At 38.9% G+C, this 19594-nt stretch overlaps 1 protein-coding gene across 2 annotated transcripts; it reads left to right on the top strand.

The window, feature by feature from the left end:
• Positions 1 to 1532: 1532 nt before the first annotated feature.
• Positions 1533 to 18789, top strand: LOC117294419 (transcription factor COE2-like). Of its 2 annotated transcripts, XM_033776809.1 has the most exons (8): positions 1533 to 1613; positions 3639 to 3759; positions 6409 to 6539; positions 9268 to 9483; positions 9987 to 10179; positions 10869 to 11051; positions 13410 to 13664; positions 16835 to 18789. In XM_033776809.1, the coding sequence occupies exons 1-8, from the start codon at positions 1599 to 1601 to the stop codon at positions 16942 to 16944; spliced, it is 1224 nt and encodes a 407-aa protein (XP_033632700.1). In that variant the 5' UTR covers positions 1533 to 1598; the 3' UTR covers positions 16945 to 18789. The 2 variants fall into 2 exon arrangements, with proteins under 2 accessions (XP_033632700.1, XP_033632698.1); XM_033776807.1 differs by lacking the exon at positions 13410 to 13664 and having other exon boundaries at positions 1535 to 1613.
• Positions 18790 to 19594: the final 805 nt, after the last annotated feature.

Raw genomic sequence — 19594 nt, 5'->3', positions numbered from 1 at the left:
AAGGACATGAGTATTGAGTTTTGTTGATTGAGTTTGTTAATTTGTGTAAACTGTTGTTTACAAATGAAGACAGCTTCAGGGTAGGGAACTTATTAAATGAAAAACTAAATCCATACAAATAATTTCATATTTATGAGGAAATTTTTGCAACAAATTTTTAATTTTTTGCAGAGCATGCCACTAAGGTATTCCTCCATTCATTCCAACTGCTTCCACCAGACATTTCAGACATTTGAATTCAAAGTTAGTTTGAATATTTTGAGAACACAAAATGAAGATTGGTGCAATTGGAAGACTGGTGAAGTAAATGGGAAATAAAGTGTCTTTCTCAAGTGCAAGGGGCTCCCTTTATGCAGAAGAACCAATCTACAAACACTTTCTTAAATATAGCAAATTAAAAACTAAGACATTGTAATAATGAACGATGAGAAAGTCTCAGCTTTATCTTTTTGTTGTTTTTTGCCTCCTCATGATGAGAAAGGGTAAAATGCGTTGATCTTGCGAGGGCAATGTCCGCACCCGGCATTCTTAGAGTTCAACCCGGCGGCGGGGAGCTCTCGTCCAATTCAAGGGGGCAACTGTTTAAATACGCATAGACACAGATTATAGTGTGGCAATGAGGTGATTCCAAAATAATGTCAGCTCCAATTTGGCTAATTTGCCAAGTTATAACCCATGCCATCTTGATGTATCACTCACCCTCTCTATTTGTGGGTGGTTAAGGAGAGGGGTAAAGGGGAAAACTGAAGGGGTCAACCACCACGCGGTTGGGACCCCCTGTTTATTTGAGGGAGGGGTTTATGTACTGTGGACAGGGTTCAATCTGTGATTACATTCCCCCATGGGTTACCTCATGCATTGGGGTGGTTAGTAACTAGGAAAAGCCGGGTTTACTGGGGTGTGAGTTGTTTTAAGTGTGGTGCAGTAGCGTGTAGCTGTGCGAAGCTTATGCTTGCGCAGATATACTGTTGAGGCACACTTTAGCCACTTTCACATGAGAGCAATTTAGCAAGGGTCCCCTCGCTAAATTATAGCACGGTTGTAAAAATTACTTTGTGTGAAAACTTACAACCTGTCATGTGAATATCACTTTTGAGAACTGTAGCAGTTCCTTAATTTTCCTACCCCAGCATTACACTTGCAACCATTTTTGTTGTGTTCGTTTTTAAAGTTTTGCATTGATGAATAACCTTTTATTGTAATGACGTTTTCCTCCTTAATATTGCTTTTTTTACAAGAATGAAATTAGTGTCAATTGAAGAGTGTTAAGTAGGATTTGAAGCTTTGCATGGTGGAAATAAGATATAGAAGATCGTTATATTTGAGTTTTATTATGTTAATTTTTAAGGCGCCCATATTAGAAACAAATAATCACACATAATGAAATTTTTTTTATTAGCTAGTACTTTTGTTTTACTCAAGTGGCACAGTTGAATCTTGTCAAACAATATCTATGGCTCATATATTTACAGTCTAGTTATGATGACTTGACATTAACGGAAAAGGTCTTTTTTGTTTTTCCTTGCTGCAGGTTTTTCTTGAAGTTTTTCCTCAAGTGCAACCAAAACTGCTTGAAGAATGCCGGAAACCCAAGGGACATGCGGAGGTTTCAGGTAAGGATGGGGCGAGCGTTGTGCTCAAGATCGATTCACTAGGCACCATTACAAGACAGCCCGCCCACCTCTAGTGCCCCCCCTTCTAATGTCAACATGCAACGCGAGGCTAGGCATGTGGTTGCATGCGCGCTTCTCCGGGAGCAGGGAAAATAGGAAGTTGAGGATTTGTTTTGAAAAGCGGCGCGTTGAAATCGATGCTGGATTTATAAGTGGCTAGCAATCAATAGCCATTCCTTGTGGTAGCTACACAAACAAAGGAATGGTGGTAGGAATATATATAAGATTGAATTTTTTCTCCTCTCGTCCCCGCCTTATTGTTTTGTCCCTGAGCGCCTGGGGTTTTTATGAGTGCGTACTCAGTCATGCCCGGATGTCGGGGCGGGGAAGGGAAACACAACGTGAAAACACTGAGAGGAGTAAAGTGGACAATGAATTGAAATGATCCTTTTTTTTTCATCCAACGACGACGTCTATCTTAGGCTAATTTCGGAATCAATGATCGAAAACCCATTGAGGGGAATTGACAAGTGATGTGGTCAGATACCTGATTTTGTGGTTTTCTACTTTTAATCCAAGCCATAAGAATGCCCCCCCCCTACTTCATACAAGTGTGATGGTCATATTTATTGATTCTTACTGAGTGCTCATTGGGCTGCCAATCAAAGGTATTTGCTTTTAGGACCTGGGTAACTTGTTAGGAGTATCGGGTGGCCAGTCCAGGGAAATATAACATCTCCCTCCCTTAAAAAAAAAGGAAAAAAGAAGAAGAAAAAAAAAGAGCGTGAGTGCGGGATAAGCCAGACAGGGGTGTAGTGTGAAAAAAGGGGTCCGTGTGTGTCATGATTGGGTTTAATACATCTTGGCCTGATTACAAGGGGAGGAAATATCGGGGGTAAGTTTGAGGCGTTTGGGTAGCCCTAGTGTGTTGGCTGTGCTAGCATGGCAATGATTGGCTTACCTAAGGGGGTTCCTTGCTGAAATCAAAGCGGGAATAAGTACCTGTATGCTCGTCTTAAAGTGGAACAACATCATGGGGTTTAGAGTCCATCGCCATGAAAAATGGAACATGACATTTCCCTCGCGATTCAGAGACAATATTTCATTAAAAAAAATGTGTGGAAGGAGGAAGGTCAGTTTCACTTTTTTTTTTTTTTAAGTGGAACGTTTGTGTTCTGTTGACTTGATTTCTGACTAAGAATTCAAATACAGCTTTATTGTGATAAGAATTCTCATGTGGTTTGAACAAGAGGAAGGGGGGGGGATTATATGAGAAGTTGTGAGGGAGGTGACCCAGGTACGACTCTTAAAACAGGCACAAGTATTTTGTTACGTTTTTTCTTCTTCAAGATTGTATTTTGCTGGACCACACAATGCACTGAGTCACTGTGTTTGGCAAATGGCTCATAATGCGCAATTCTTTATAATGTGATTGTTGATGTCACTTTATAATTTGTGCTTATTTGATTGAAAACTCTGCATGCCTCAAGGGGAAAGCATTTAACAGTTAAAAGACGACAGAAATAGAGTTGGGTGATATTTTATCAATAACTATGTCTTACATAAAGAAAGGAAGAAAAACATCCATGTTGGTTTGTTTGTATTTTGTAGGAAAAGCCCCACATTTGCAATGAGTTAAGAATGAAATAGTCAGCAATTTGGGTGGGAGGTGGATTTTTCTGTGTAATTTTGCTCACTTTGGTCAATTTTATTTTACGTAGATTTTAAGAAAGAAGTAATTTTCCACGAATTTTAATTTCAAAATCTCAGAATTAGATTTTGAGGTCCTGAATTCAAGGTTTGGCAAGGTTGTTTTTTTCTTTCATTATTATCTCGCAACTTCGACAACCAATTGAGTCCAAGTTTTCACAGTTTTTTTTAATGCATATGTTGAGATACACCAAGTGAGAAGACTGGTCTTTGACAATTACTAATAGTGTCCAGTGTCTTTAAGAAACACGACTTTCATTCTCCTTTCCCCCTCCTCCTCCTCCTTTCTTACCTCCTCCTTTCTTCTTTTCTCAGGTGGTCATCTCAACCACACCCAACGTTGACGGCCATGTTTTGGCTGTATCAGACAACATGTTTGTGCACAACAACTCAAAACACGGTCGTCGAGCAAGGCGCCTGGACCCATCAGAAGGAGGTAAGTCTTATATCAACAGGGATCTCAGAAAGGAAGTTTGCATTTTACGATTGGCACTCGCTGAAAACAGAAGAGATACTTTAGAAAGGGGCAAACAGGGCCAAGTGTCAAGTTGATATTATCCTTAAGAAAAATAACCCCAGAAGTTTGTATGAATTTAGTTTCCGATACGATGTGACAATAACGGTTGTTTTGTTAGAATTACGCTAGAAGTTTGTTTTCCGATTTCTCTACTGACAATGTCAACATATCATTCGTCAGCATATCATTTGTTTGTCTTACCATGTTGATGATATCTTTGAGTTATGAACTACGCAAGACACTGATGATGCATGGCCCAGTAAGTTTGTAGCATTTATAGGTAACATCTCTGGAGAGAGAGAGGGGGGGGGGGTCTGCTTGTCATCAGTCGCTCTGAGAGGTGGACAGTGCCTCTGGTAGTTAATGGAAGCAAGCTGGGTAAGGTGACGGGTCCCTAGACCTCCTATAATTAGTCGATTTATTGCCTCCCTGACTCTACCATATCTCATACAACTCGTCCCATCATGCACTCATCATGGCGTAATTTTGACGGTTACGAGTCACTTAACCGCCACCCAAGCTCAAGATATGAATGAAATCAGCCGACCGCTTTGTACCGGGGTGTGGGACATAGCGAAGAGAGCTAGAGAAACGGAGATGGAGAAATACATGTCTTGACGCCCCCATCCCGACCCTAGTGGATGTGATGCAGATGTAATGCTCACTGGGTCGCGACGCTCGAGACTGCTGTTTATTAAAGAGGATTTGGAAGGATTACTTGTGTCTGTGCATTGGGGGAAATTTATGGCCCAGAATTGGGGCATTGACACCCAATGTCAGATGTTCTTATTGCACAGCTGTCAGCAGTAGCACATTTCAACAAGCAGTTGGCACATTTGGGCAACATGATTTAGAAGTAATGAACGGGTGCAAAATGAAAACAAACTGAGGATTAGTTTGAGCCCGGGTGTATTGTTACTCCCAGTCTAAACTCACCTCTTCATTAAGGAGGGATCGAAGGCCAACCGGTGAAATGGAACTCGCAAGGAAAACAAAATGTCTACCACTAGGTTGTTTCTGTTGTAGGTGTAGCGTAGCGGGGTTGATTGACCCACTGTGGCCAAGGAGTGACCGGTAGATTGTATGGATGATGGTCATTTTTCAAGCTTTACTGTCCCTCCAAGTCTTTTCTCACACAATCCTCTGTTCGTTCCTAATCATCATTATGGTTTGCCCCAACCTCTCTTTTCATCTCACTATGGGATAGTTACTGCAGTTTAGTATGATTACAGTAATAAATCAAATTTGGCTAATGGGTAATGTCGGCTGTCAGTTTGCTAACCCCCCTCCTAGCACACAGGTAGTTATAACTGGGTCTTGGGGTATTGTTAAGGCAGTACCTTTGTTATGAGATTAGTAACTACATCTTACAATGCCCAGGTATGGTATCGTTGATTTGGGGGTTGTATTATTTAGGAGTCCAGTGATCCTGGTAGTCATTGTTCAGTGGGGTACTTTATCATGTCCCATCACCAACCACTAAGTCTGTTTTCAAGAGCCTTTGAGTGGGGACTTCAACTGTGTGCTTTAGTTAGTGCTGGAGGGGCTAGCTGACCATGATACTACTGTATTGCTCTATTGAGAATCAGCAATGTATAATAAACCCCTATGAGGCATGTTGTCATTGAATGTTTAAGATGAGAAGCACTCGATGATGAGGGTGACATCTTATCATCAAGTACTCCACTTTCAAGTGGGACAGCCGTGGTGGTTGTGTCATTGGGTTATTGACATAATAACAAATGTTGACATGGTGTATTCAGAGGGTTAGTCAACACCCCTGGAGAGGGGGACCGACACTAAGTTGAAATAAGGCTTCTCAAAATAATAAATCCAAACTCAATCATGAGGCCCAATGAACACAAAACGAAGACCTGAGAAGTAACAAAAAAAAAGGTATAGAATCTTAATACAGGTTTGATAAATTCGTAACTTATCTCTGCAATAAGAAATAGAGAGGAAGAGTTACTATGTAGGGCTCTATATCTAGGATGGTTCTGCTTAGACATAGCTTTGTTAATGAAGAGAAAAGTGTTAAGAGCCGAGGGGGAAGGGGGAGGCTTGGAGGCCTGTCAAGCAGCCAAATAAATTTATGTTCTCAGCCCCAAAGTATTTTACTGTACGCATCATTAGGTACTTTTTTGAGAGCTGGATGTTGATTGAAAATTTAATTAATAGAGGATGACAGTATGCGGTGGAAGTGGTGGTATCACCTAAGATTATTGAGTGTCACTCAAAGATGTGGACCCCTTTTTAATCCTGAAAACTTCCTCATGTTTTGACTTGATTGAAGCTTGTTGTTTGCTGTATTTTGTTTAGCATTGCCCTTGTTAAAAGAATTATTGCTCAACTGAAGTAAATTCAAGTTAAGGGTTTAATGAAATTCCTGTTTCTGTTCACAGTTGTTTTTATATTTATCGGCTTGATTTTTGGCTTCTTTTCTTACATCTTTAATCTGTAAAGCATACTGATGGGCGCCCATTTAGGCAAACCTTTAGGGCTATTTTAAATACTGTTTATTATTATTATTATTATTATTATTAATGAGCCCCTTTTTCTATGTAACAGCCACACCCTGTATCAAGGCTATAAGTCCGAGTGAGGGCTGGACGACAGGAGGGGCAACAGTTATCATCGTTGGTGAGAATTTCTTTGACGGTCTTCAGGTCGTATTTGGAACCATGATTGTCTGGAGTGAGGTAAGCATCAATATTATAAGAGAAAATACATTTGAGTCTTCAGGTTCTAATTATTGCTGTACGTGGCTTTTTGCAAAATATTTAGTGGCAATAACATAAAAGTGTGTAGGAATTTTTGCTGTTTTGTGAAAAGTGTGTTTACTAGTTTGTCACTCTGGTTAGTTTATAAGATGTTTGCTTGAGAACTAGTCAGTTTGAACAAAGCAGCCTTCGCCCCCAAACATAGATTTACAATTGTACTGAAATTGTTTTTTGATTTGGAAATTTGTGACACAAATTCTTTGGCTTAGGAATGAACAAATCTTAGAGAATACCTGGCTGCAGACTTTGGCTTAGGAATGAACAAATCTTAGAGAAAACCTGGCTGCAGACTTTGGCTTAGGAATGAACAAATCTTAGAGAAAACCTGGCTGCAGATTTTGTTTTTCTTCTTACATTGAGCCTGTTTCATCCTAAGTTTTTAATGATTGATGAAAGTGGATCACTTTCTTTTTACATGCCGCAACTTTGTTGAGTAGAGAATGCAGAGATTTCAGTGTTTTTCTAGTTGAATCGCCAAAGGGCTTGATATCACAATGTTGTTTGTAAAGGTCTACTTTTATACGTGCAGAAAATTACCAAGAACTTCCCGACTTGAAGTAGAAATTTGTTAACATTAAACCTATGCGCAGAGAATGGCAAGAGTTTGCTAAAATGTTTGCATTGTGGAATTGGGATAAGATTGGAAAATAAAAAGTAATTGCAAAATTATTAACTTGTTGAGAAAGCGGAGTAGTTTCTGTTCAGTTGTTATTGGAGATCAAAGTATGGAGTATCTTTTCACAGATATTTGATATTTTGACACAGATTCTATTTCTCTAATAAAAATAAGAGGTTTTTATCTCAGGAGTCTTAAGTAAGTAAATCTAAAAAGAATATAAAAAATGGAATATAATTATAATCCTAGGAATTAATTTTTTATTGCCACTATAACCACTTGTTCAATACAACAAACAATGTCTTGAAATGTCTCTACTGGATTTCAACGAAGTGAAATTTCCAAGTTTTTTCTTCCTTTTCTTTGTAATACTTAGAGCCCCTAGGCTATCCCATGCTCGCTGGTATTGTCTTTATACAATAGGGGAATAGATGATAAAGGTTGTTGGCCGCTATTAAACACATTGCCTTATTCAGAGGTGCTGTGTATCGCCCAAGGCAGGGCTCTCTTCTTCATTCTATGTTTAATTGAAAGCTGAGGTTTTTGTCTGATTTCTCCGTGGATGGGACACTGGGAATCTTCAATCGAATAATAGAACAAAATCATAATAAGATAGAAAGCGTTGACAAAGTTAAGAGAAATTCCTTCATTCAGTATTTTTTGGTAGAGCCAACTTGGATACACCGGGGCCCTTTTTTTGTATTAAAAATACCTCTCTCTCTGGATTGCCGGATTATTCTGTGTTAGTGCGCATTGATTCTTACGGATCATGTTTTTATTAAGACGCGTAGGTCACCGAGGGCGCTAAGGATGCTAGCATATCGCACATGGTAGCTTTGTAGAAAGAAACAATTTACTCTATCCTTTTAACTGATTACCGTTGGGGGATTTCCCATTATTTCCCTTCCAGCATGATGGGTTTATTTTAGCGGAATTGCTGAAATCATTTTTCTTAGAGAGTACCACTGGAAAAAAGAAATCATGACTTAACTAAGCCAAGAGAACAAAGATTCTGTTTTTTTGCACCATGAATTGTTTCTCTTTCGAGAAAAGACATTATTCACGCACCATGAACAGCAAAACCTCAGCCCTTCGAGGCTAGGCCACCAATAGGGCCCATGGCCAGAACCAAGGAGTCTCAATTCTTTCGGACTTACTTCCATTGAGCCAAATTACAATGACATGAAATGGATAAAGCCTCTCAATAACACATAATCCTCTTCCTCAAATCTAGAATTCAACAATAAACCCAGCGCAGAAGTTTACCTGTTTTATTCCACCACCAACAGTCCTCTTTATGTGGGTGAAATGAAGCATTTCACGGGGAGTGTATGCTTGATGACCATGCTGGGCTGTTATGGGTCTAAAGTATGGGCTGGCTTTGTAGAAGATGCACGTCACTAGATATCTTAGCATGATGGCATGCAACATCCAGCATCAACTGGGCCCATTTTTATAGAGCTGCCTAAAGCACAAAAAGATGCTAAGCACAACAAAATTTTGCTTACCAGAATAAGGTTAACAGCCAAATTACAATGTAACTTGTATCCTGCTCATATTTGCTTAGCAGAGAGCCTGTCATTGGGCCTTGGTTAAACTGGACAATAATATGACATGGTAAAAACCACTTGAGCTATGGTCAATTTGGTTTCCAAAGGTTTTATAAAATAATTTTTTATTACTTCCTTGATATTTGGTACTTGTATTTTTTATATTTTTTCCAAAAAATTGTTGACGACAATTTAATTATTCTTTTTCTATAGAAGTAAAGAACTTTTGTGATGTTCCTCAAATATAAAGGAAAACATGCTTCAAGAATGTTGAACGATTTTACAACATAAACATAAGTAAAAGAGCATTATTTTTAAGTAATTCCAAGCAAAAAGTGTCAAACAAATTTCAGGGCAGAAAAACCCCACCATACTCCTCCTTCTCTTAATTTCTCATCTTTCAAAAGCAAAAATGATAAGTGTTGCAAATCTAAAAAGGGGCAAAGGTTTATGATTTTGGTAATTCTGATTCTATCTGCAGCTGATCACGTCCCATGCCATTAGGGTTCAGACTCCACCAAGGCACATCCCGGGCGTCGTTGAAGTCACTCTATCCTACAAATCCAAACAGTTCTGCAAAGGAGCACCGGGCCGCTTTGTCTACGTCTCACTCACAGAGCCAACCATCGACTACGGATTCCAGAGACTCAGCAAGCTGGTACCCAGACATCCTGGTGACCAAGAAAGACTTCCTAAGGTAGGAAACACTCGGTGTGAACTATGTCCGGGAAATGCTGAAAATTGATTCTTTCCGACAACTCTGTAAAATTTGTTCAGTAGTCGAGTAACCTTCTAATATTGTGTCTTCCTTTATTGACATGCTGACATACATGACGGAAGACAGCATGTGTACTACTTTAAGGAGACTTATTTACTTCAATTTATCTTCACTGGTTCAACAAATACAATTAATTGTTGTTTTCCAGTCTGATCCTGTTCATTGAATTGAAATTATTTTAGGTCCTCCAAATTGTTTCGTACTTATCATTATGATAGATTTTAAAAGTTCTACTGGAGCATTTTATAGGTTTTTTTTTATAGATGCCCAAAACAATGAATTATAATCTGATCACCATTTTGGTTTGTGTGGGTATCAGTCTACAATTCTCAAGTTTCAGCTCGCTAGCTCGCTATGCATGAGGAGAACTCTGCCCTAGAAAACATTTTAAAAATTGCTTCATGATGTTTTCTTATTTACAGGAGATCATCTTGAAGAGAGCTGCCGATCTTGCCGAGGCTCTTTACAGCATGCCTCGCAATCAGCTTCCAATAACTGCCCCTCGTTCCCCAGCAATCAACAACTCTGGTGGCTCTGGTGGTCTGGTACCCATGACCTCGTTTGGAAGTCAACTGTCTTTGGGTGATCACGATGTCGGTAGCGAGCAACAGTCTGGTAAGCTGAACTATAAAATGGTTATAAAATAAATCTTGTGGTGCGGCCATCTTGATTTTTCTTCCATTAATGTAACCAAACTGAGGCTTGAAGAAGAAACAGTCTGGTGTTTTATTTATTTGATTTATTAGCATCCATTACTGTTATTGGATACAATGCTCATGGCCAAGATGGTGGCAACGTGATAAAGATCTATTCAAGATTCAAAGTGTTTTTAAGAGTCTTATAGTGTGGTCTCTTTAAGAGACCACACTGGAATAACGTTTTTTATTTGTTCTCTTTTAAAAAATAAAATTTATTTTCAAATCAATGAAAAAGTTGGGGTTGGAACATTATGTTAACTATTTTACCATCTTAAAGTTTGTTAAAGACGTTGTACACTATTGGTAACTTTCAAAGACCAGTCTTCCCATTACTCATTACCAAGTAAGGTTTTATGCTAATAATTATTTTGAGTAATTACCAATAGTGTCCACTGCCTTTCACTACATTTCAGTAATGTGGTACTTTCTGTGTGGAATATTGCTGAACAGTTTATGCTAGGTACCAATTATTTAAAGACAAATGTTCAATTTTGTTTTGCATTGTAAGTTTTTCTTATGCACTGCTTGCTTTCTGATGATGACTGTAACGTGTTTCCAGGTTTGGTTCCTCCCTAACAGTCAGTTCTTCTCTATCTCCCTTCTTAGGTTTCTCTCGAGTTCAACCCAGTAGTGCATTATCACCGCGTGGTTATTCATCTGGTATTTCCACCCCACACAGTAGTAACGGCAGTACAGGTTCCTACTCAAGCATGAACGGCTATGCCAGCGCCAGTAACCTCTCCAATATGGCTATCCCCTCCTCACCAAGTCTCTTCAATGGGACAGCTAGTAAGTACTGCCGCGGACTGCTGTTACATTAAGGACCAACCAACCTCTACCCCCTCTCTCTCTCTCTCTCTCTCTCTCCCTTCTACCATCATGTACTGAGGAAATGAGCTGTGTGTAGTGCTCAGAAAAGGTGCCCATCACCTGTTTGAGTGAGGTAAAGTCCTGAAGAGTTTGATAAAGCTAGGGCTAGTATACCTGGTTGCAACCCATTTATGGATTTATATATAGATCCCTTTAGAGAGATGGAAATGTGTTGATCAAAAGTGATCAAAGAATGAAGGGTTGTCTTGGGGCACTGTACACTGCTGTAGCCATAATTATAACCCCTCCAAAAAACACTCTCTTTGGGACATGGTGTTGTTTCAACGGCTAGTTGGTGGGCATTTTTATAGTTCACACACTAACGGGTGACCCAGATGAACTTAAGACGCTCAGGTTTGTAAACTCTTTGCTCATGAGAAGTTATCATGAATTATTGTTATTAAAAAAAAAAGTTAAAAAAAATTGTGCTCTCTGAAAACTACCCTGCCGGAAGTTTTTTTTCGCTTATTCAAAAGAGGACTAAGATTCCTTTAATGCTGTTTTTAGTTTTGGCTTTTAACCATTTCCCCCCAAAACTGAACTTACTCTTGTGCGAAAAGTTGCAAAAGACCTGAGCTTACTTGAGTTCGTCTGGTGCATCCAGGTTGAAATACTACATGTAGTTATAACTGTATCTATTGTGTACAGAGAGATGTGGCTGAGAGATGCATTATGTTAAACCATCTCGATTAAATATCAATACAGGGTATAAACAAAACAAAATTAATATGCCACGTCCTTTGATGAAACTACCAAAAATCAGGGACTGATGGTAAAATTGTGTTCTATTTATGTTGTGCAAATTTTAAGACCAAATACTTTTTTTATTCTCCGTTGTTGTCTACTTTAAGACAGCTAGACAGAGAACTTGATATTTGTTCCAGATATTTTACTGCTGGAAATGAGAGTCTGATTGATGATCCAAATGCATATAATTGTTTTTCTGTGTTCAAAATGGATAGATATTGTCCATTTTTATGTGTACAAAAACAGTGTTCAACGATTTTTAAGTAGGTGTTTTACAGATGAAATGTTTGCCAGATCTTTGTACAAATAGGGATGGGGGGGGGGGGGAAGAAAACCTGGACAGTGAAGAGAAAAAAAGGAAAACAATTTTCCATTTTGCTTATTAAGTTAGAGCGATTTTGACTTTCCCTCGTAGGAACAGTATCCAACCGTAAGATAACCAGCATTGAGGAGTTAGAGACAATAAAGATGTAAACATAACCAGAATTTCATTAATAGAAAACGCAGCGACGCACAATGCCAGTTGGGACATTCAAGTTGATTGTATTCTGTTTGCCTAGGCTTCGGCTGCCGTGGGACACTTTGGGAAAGCAAGTCCCGATAGTTGCCTGAAGGAACCATTTTGTTCGGCCCCTAGTTGGCTTCGAGAAAGAGAGTTGGAGTGAGCTTGTTTTGTGTCGTTCCTCTTCCTGTGTGATTCCCAACTGCCAAGGAGCACAATAACCACTATTCAGAGAGTGCTAGTGGGCCTGAGGCTGCCTCCAAATACCATCGTGTTAATCTTATAATTTACAATATTGCATTTGTCCTTAGACAGGTTTTTCTCAGTGCAACACTCTTCATCAGCGCAAAAACTCACAAACAACTCTTGTTACACAGGTACAACAGGTCCATGCATAATTTGTAATTCGCAGGTTTTTTTTCTTTTTTTCTTTTTTTTTACAAAAGATATTAACAAACGACATTTCAGTGAGCTTTTCTGTAGAAGTGGGCCAGCTAATTGCTCGGATGGCGAGAGTTTTGACGTGTATAATTTGATGTATTTGACGGTTGTACGGCACAGTGGGGATTGTTTGGTATTCCCACAAGCTTCATCATTTCCCACTCCGTGCGTTGAGTTGTACTCTTGAAAAGTCAAATTAAGTTATCAGTGTCCACGACCATTGTGTACAGAGACACGCGACGGTGATAATGGGTGAAAACACGTCCCCCGTAAAGCCAAATCATTATGGTGCAAGTTCACATGTTCCATTGATGTTTGCATCCAGCAGGTTCCAACAGTGCATTTACTATTGACAGTTTGTCCCTGTGTCCTTGTAACTGATGGGCTTAGGGTGGCAATGTGATTTCCTTAGGGGGGATGTGGAGAGATTGAACCTGTAGCCTGAAGCTCTCTGCATTCTTACCACCACTCACTCGTCTTGAGTTGTAGTATAAGACGGCACTTTCCCTTTGATTTCACCACGCTGACCTTAGCTCTCATCATCATGCACTCTTTGTGTTTCTTTTGCTTTTATTTTTTTTCGCTAGCTGCTGTCCCTTCCTCATCACCACCGTCTCTGCCCCACCCCCCTAGCAGTACTGGGAATGGGGCATCGTCCCATCGCTCCGCCGCCGCCTCACCGGGTATTTTCTCCTTCTCGCCCGCCAACATGATCACTGCCGTAAAGCAGAAGAGTGCGTTTGCCCCCGTGGTGCGCTGTCCCTCCAGCCCCTCGCCCGGCTCTTGCCCGGCCGGAATGGCTGGGCCAATGATTGGGGCATCAGGTGAGCGTGAGACACAAGGTGGGTGGTGGGTTTGGGCATGAATCAAAACCTTGCGCTTGCTCCATTAATCCTACCTCCTACCCTTAACCCATATAGTATAATGAGGTACTCATACCTATACCCTTAATCCATACAGTACAATGAGGTACGGCCTAAACCTTACTAGCTCATGTAACCTCATCCTAGCTACTTAACACTCGATTCCTAACTTCTTAGTCCAATAGTTTCCAAGCTCCTTAAGCTTCTTTTCTACCTCATTGCTTGTCAGTGTTTAAATTGCCACAACCTGTTTGTAATCTGCTCCTGTAGTCATTGCATGAGCAAAACTCACTACCTTTTCTCCAAACGCTAAGCTTGCTCTTTCCTCTACACTGCTTACAAAACATGAGTTTCTATCATGTCATAAAACCCACCACCTCACCTCTCAATGTCTCTGCTCACCACTTTATTGACTATGGGTTCATTGATTAACTGATAAATTATTGATCTGTCAAGTTTATTGATCATTTCACTGATATCAGTTAGTCCAAAAACCAAAACCTATTGATCAGTTGCTGGTTAGAATCATTATGATCAATTGCTTAGCAACCTTTAAACTGATTTCTGATGTATTTTACTCATTACTTAATGCTAAATTATCGAGAAACTCTTTTCTCTCTTGAGGTTTCAATGACAAAGTCAAATTGTAAAAGAGTTCCAATGTATAATTATGTTTTAAAATGAATTCTGATACATTTATGGAAATAATATCTATAAGATTACAGCCTGCTCTCTGGATCCACCAGTGACTTTGTTATAAATATCCAGCCCACCTCACTTCGTTTATCTGTAGAACTCTTCTGAAATCAACATACCGTAAACAAGTCAGCAATTTTTGTACCGTCCACAAATCTTTGCAGTAACTTGCATTTTTCTTGTTATTCTTGTGTATTCCAAATGAGTGGGAGTACTGTATGCCAGTGTTTCGCTGATGATGAACAGTTGCAATATTATCAAACGCAAGGACACGCCTTTTCATACACCTTTTAGCTCTACTAATATTGTTAGCCATTATAATGTCCAAGCTACCAAAAACCCATCTATGCCTTAAGTCAGCAATGCCATTTCTCAGTCATAATTACGAGTCAGTGAGAGGCTTTGGTAGGTTGGACCAAGGTCTCGGTAACAATGACATTATGAGGCTTCCATTTTGTAGGACATAACGGGTAATAGCTATCAAGAGACTTGCCAATAATGGGCTGGATTATACCATTGTGCCCTCCTCGCTGTCAATTGAAAGTAGTTTTCCCGCGAAATTGATCTTGTAACCTCCAAGGTTTTCCCCCGTCTTTCAGACATTTATCCATTATCTAGATACAGAAACCATCAAATAATTTGTAAGCGCACCGAAGGAAAATCTTTTTTTACGGTCCGTCATTGTCCATTGTATTTTTCCCCCATTTCCGTATAAGAAAAACCGGGCATAGTCGTCAAGGAAAGCGGCCCTTCCTGAAATTGGATTAGTATGTTCTTTACTCTTGATGTGCAGTATCGGCTGAAAACTTTGATGATATTGAAGGCCAATCATTTCTATTGAGCGTAAATTTAGTAATGGTCTGAAATGGATCGTTCTTGAATGGAAGATTACCTCTACGTCTTTTGTTCTTGTGTCTCCAAGCTCTGCCTGGCATTTTGGGACCAACTCGGCAAAGACTATAATTCCCATTGTGTGAATGAAATCAAATCTGCTTTGATTTGAAGGCATAAAACCCCCTTGGGAGGGCTCCCTGCTTCCAGGCATACCGACAGAGCCTAATGAAATGAAAAGCAAGAGCCTAAAGACAAACCAATATACATACACAACAAGAAAGAAATCAGAACAGAAAAACACTGACAAAATGTTTCTACAAGTTTGAAAAATAGAACAACTTTGAATCAATACACATTCCATGCTGTATCGCTACCACCAGTCCACACCAGCAATACTTTGTGCTTTTGCTGAAGTTACTCTAGTGCTGTGGACATCACCAAGTCAATGCACTTGTGAAAACATTGACTCAGTCAGTGTAGACACATGAACATTGAGGGTCTAGCATCGCTCTGACCTCAGCAACACGCCAACATTTGGAGGATTACACAGCAGTTTACCTGCATGGCACCAGTATGTGGGTCCTACAGTCCTCTGAGACCCAAGCATTTCATAAGAAGGGCTGAGTCACTTGTTACAGCTATGTCTTGCTTTGTTACCATAGCGAAGATTTATCACCGCTTGGGACTCTGCGAAACACGGCCGAACAATGATAGACTGAAATAAACCCGAGGAGGGGGGTTTGACTCAATAATTTGGTAATATATGGGAGAAGGGGGAACAAGTGACAGTACCCACGTGGACAAGTTTTTTGTGAAATGATTTCATATGTGGAGACAGCTTTGACATGATTTTGATCCTGTTTCAAGTGCACGTTGTAGTAGCCTAGTTTGAGCAGAATCATCCAATGATCTATCACTCACTCAGTTATTCTTTGTCAACCCCAATACCCCAAATCAACTTTCCCGCAACAACTTTCCAGTAAGGAAATAATTTGTTATTATTATTATTATTATTAAGGGTTGTGACACATAACTGTAGTGGTACACTCATAGGAAAAAGCAACCAACCAACCAAACAAACAAACAAACAAAAATTGTCAAATTTACAGGAACTATTAACATTTTGGCATGTCCCTTCCACTCCATGGCTCTGAAACAGCATTCAAACCATTTCTATTCCAATACTAACATCCATCAATAATAATTACTCACAAACTTTAGGGACAAAAATAAAAATGCTTTTAAGGTGAATGTTGAGAACTACGCATTGTATTATACAAAACAAAAACAAAATTACAATCTGTTTTTCAAAATAAAATCAATTTGTTGTTTAAGATGTTGTTGAAATTTAGCAATCAGTCAGATATCATTAGTGTCACGAATTCCAGACTATCATTTGCCTACCTTGTAACTTCAAAGTACTAGAACCTGTAACAATTAGTAGTGTTAATGTGCTCTTCAGATAACTTATGTTCACAACTTCTCAAATTATTTTCCTCAAAACACAACTCCAGCAGAGAAGCTCACCTACGATTTCCTCTCTCTCTCTCTCTCTTCGCCCCCTCCCCCCACCCAATCTGTTACCGTATCTCTCACCCCTTCTGCCTATTACCCCACAGGGACAACAGCCATGATGTCTCCCTCCTTCTGTGGAGTAGGAGGTCCCTTTGCACTTCCAACCTGTGGGGCACCTACCTATGGCGCTCACATTACAAGCCATAGCAAGTAGCCGGCCTCTCTCTCTGTCTGTCTGTTTGTTTCTCTCTGTTTGTCTCTTTAGTAGCACCCTTTGTCTGTTTGGCTGTAGGTGATGGTTCAACATATCACCTTCCACCCTTTGCGATTGCTTAATCATTGTGCCATCTGGTAGATATTCGGGGCAAATGGCTTCTGTGAAACAGCTTATAAGAGAAAAGTTACTCATTTTGATTTTTTATTTTTTTTTTCTCCGACCCGGGAAACTACTTTTACATCAGTCTCGTGTAAGTGTTGGTTATCTGATGGCTCTGTAAAAATAATCATCCAGAACATGACTCGGAACCTTTGTTTCTAGTGGGTTTTTAAAGTAACCAGTGTGTATGAAAGTAAACATGGACAGTTAACTTGGATGGCTTGGGCATTAATCTATTTCACAAAGATCTGGTGAATATGCTGTGAACACAGTTTAGACAAACATTACATACCTTTTAATACGTAGATGTATAGCTTTGATATTGTACCATCCAAACCTATGTACTTTTTTGTTCGTTTGGTTGATCAAAAAAGAGTTGGGATTTTTAATAAATCTGTCACCTTGTTTTTGTTTTTATAAAGATGTTATCTTAAAGAGTATACCAGGGAGCTTTTTAAAAAAAGAAGAAGAGAACAGAATTGTGATTATTATTATTATTATTATATTAAGTATATGGTGCCAAGATTTTAAGCGGATGATACTCTAAAAGGGCCTTGGAGCCCAGTACTGGTTTTATGATGGTGTTTTTTTTTGCTGCTTTTGTACATACATGCTTGTTATGTTTAACGCAGATGATGGGGGGAATGATTCTTATTTTTGTACGGGCGTAGTGTTTAAAATGCAATTGTCGGGTACAACTACACAATGCATCCCAGATCACTCAAACATAAAAGAAGGGAGATTTAACATTTAACAACTCCTTTGAAAATCTTAGCCAACCATTTAGAAAAGTTTGATCAAGATGTTAAGATAACAAACCACAGTCAAACGATTTGGAGATTTTGTAAAAAGAACCAAAAAGTGAGGTTTCAGCTACCGCATTGTTTTACCCCAGGGTTAGCACCCCTGGGTGTTATAGCAGTTTGCTGTCAGTGTGAACCTGGTTATAAGCAATGGTTAACAAATAGACCCCAGTACTGATCATGTCACGGTTTGTTTACTGTATTGCTTTAAGTGTTGTAACTGAATACTACATTTCGGACAGTTGTGGAGACATTGTTTTCCCATTCTGCTGCAAAGTTGTAAACAAACTATGACGGCATCAGCACTGAGGTCTATCTACTGCTTAACAAGTTATTCGGCCAAATCAAACATGGTCAAGAAACCTATAGTAAATGCATCCTTATATGAGATTTCAAAACCTCAATATATGAGGCTTTGAAATTCACCTTGACCCAATACCTTGTCTTACCACTATATCGCGACAATCATCAGTAAATCTACATTGACCATAATATTTGCGCATATACCTCAAATCATTGTTTTTTATGAGTAAATTCTTAATGTTTTTATATAATATCACCATTGTTGTCACTACCATAGTATAATTAGATCCGTTAGTTTTCAGTCTGTATTCGTTTCTGAATCAAACACTATTTAACTCTTGGATAAATTGGAAGTGGTGAGATGATATTCTTCTTGTACATTTTAAAGGATTGAAATGAATTTCTACCCTTAAAGGAGATCTATTAAACCAATAGCAAAACATAACTGTTCACCTAAAATTCAACTTGACTGATTGGTTGATTTCAACACAATGTTTGTCAGTCTGGGAGGATAAAGATACCATCTTAATTGTTTGGATCTTCCTTTCACGATGAGAAATTGTTAAGTCATGGGAAATGTTACCAAAACCTTGTGATTATTTGCTGAACCTATGGCTGTTTAATTTATGGACTTGTTTCTATTTTCTTTTCTGAGCCTGTCAATGTCATGTGTGTTAATACAGAAGCTGCGTATAGTATGTCTGCCCATCCATAATGGATGAGGAATTATTATATCAAGCTTAATTGTAATAAAACTCACTTCAGATAGTGCAGAATGTCTGGAAATTCTTCAAATTTCCAACAAATAAACCATCTTGGCTTATTTAATTTGCATGTATGCAAATCTGTATTGTTCGTATACAACACTGAAACCAGTTGTTTTGAATTGACTGCTTTGTAAACATTTTTTTACATGATGATGTGATTTACTTAAAGAAAGATGTAAACAGATTTCATTGGCCCACTGACTATAGCTCTTTTCAAAGTTTGCACTTGACTTGTAGTTTGTTTTATTTTTTGTATTATTTTTAAAATGTCTTCTAAGACATATATTATGCTGTTGTCGCCAAGTGTTGCGTTCCTAAGCCGAAGTAGTAAAGACATGCGGAAAGTGTGGATTGTATTTTTATTAGAATAAAAAAAAAAACTTTAGGTTGGAAAGATGATGCGAAACCCAAAAAAGGAAGTGTGAACAGGGTGCCATTGAACACACTTTTGTTTAGTTCTTGTATATACAACACAAGGAATAAAATTTATATATAAGTGCGTTTTGTTTTTGTATAAAGACACCATGTCTTATCAAGATCAGTGTATAGAGCGTTTTTGAACAAAATGGATTCACGATGATGTTTTTGTTCCAATAGATGTAAATAGCTGACAGT

Source organism: Asterias rubens, chromosome 9 (assembly GCF_902459465.1).
Source record: "Asterias rubens chromosome 9, eAstRub1.3, whole genome shotgun sequence".
NCBI classification, from domain to species: Eukaryota; Metazoa; Echinodermata; class Asteroidea; order Forcipulatida; family Asteriidae; genus Asterias; species Asterias rubens.
The sequence above is the reverse complement of the archived record's forward strand: the minus strand, read 5'-3'. Positions and strand labels throughout refer to the sequence as shown.

Bases quoted from the DNA above. Each gene is read 5' to 3' on its own strand.
- LOC117294419 (XM_033776809.1), top strand. The intron at 6,540-9,267 runs GTAAGCATCAAT...TTCTATCTGCAG, and splicing joins CCATGATTGTCTGGAGTGAG to CTGATCACGTCCCATGCCAT. The intron at 11,052-13,409 runs GTAAGTACTGCC...TTTTTTCGCTAG, and splicing joins TCTCTTCAATGGGACAGCTA to CTGCTGTCCCTTCCTCATCA.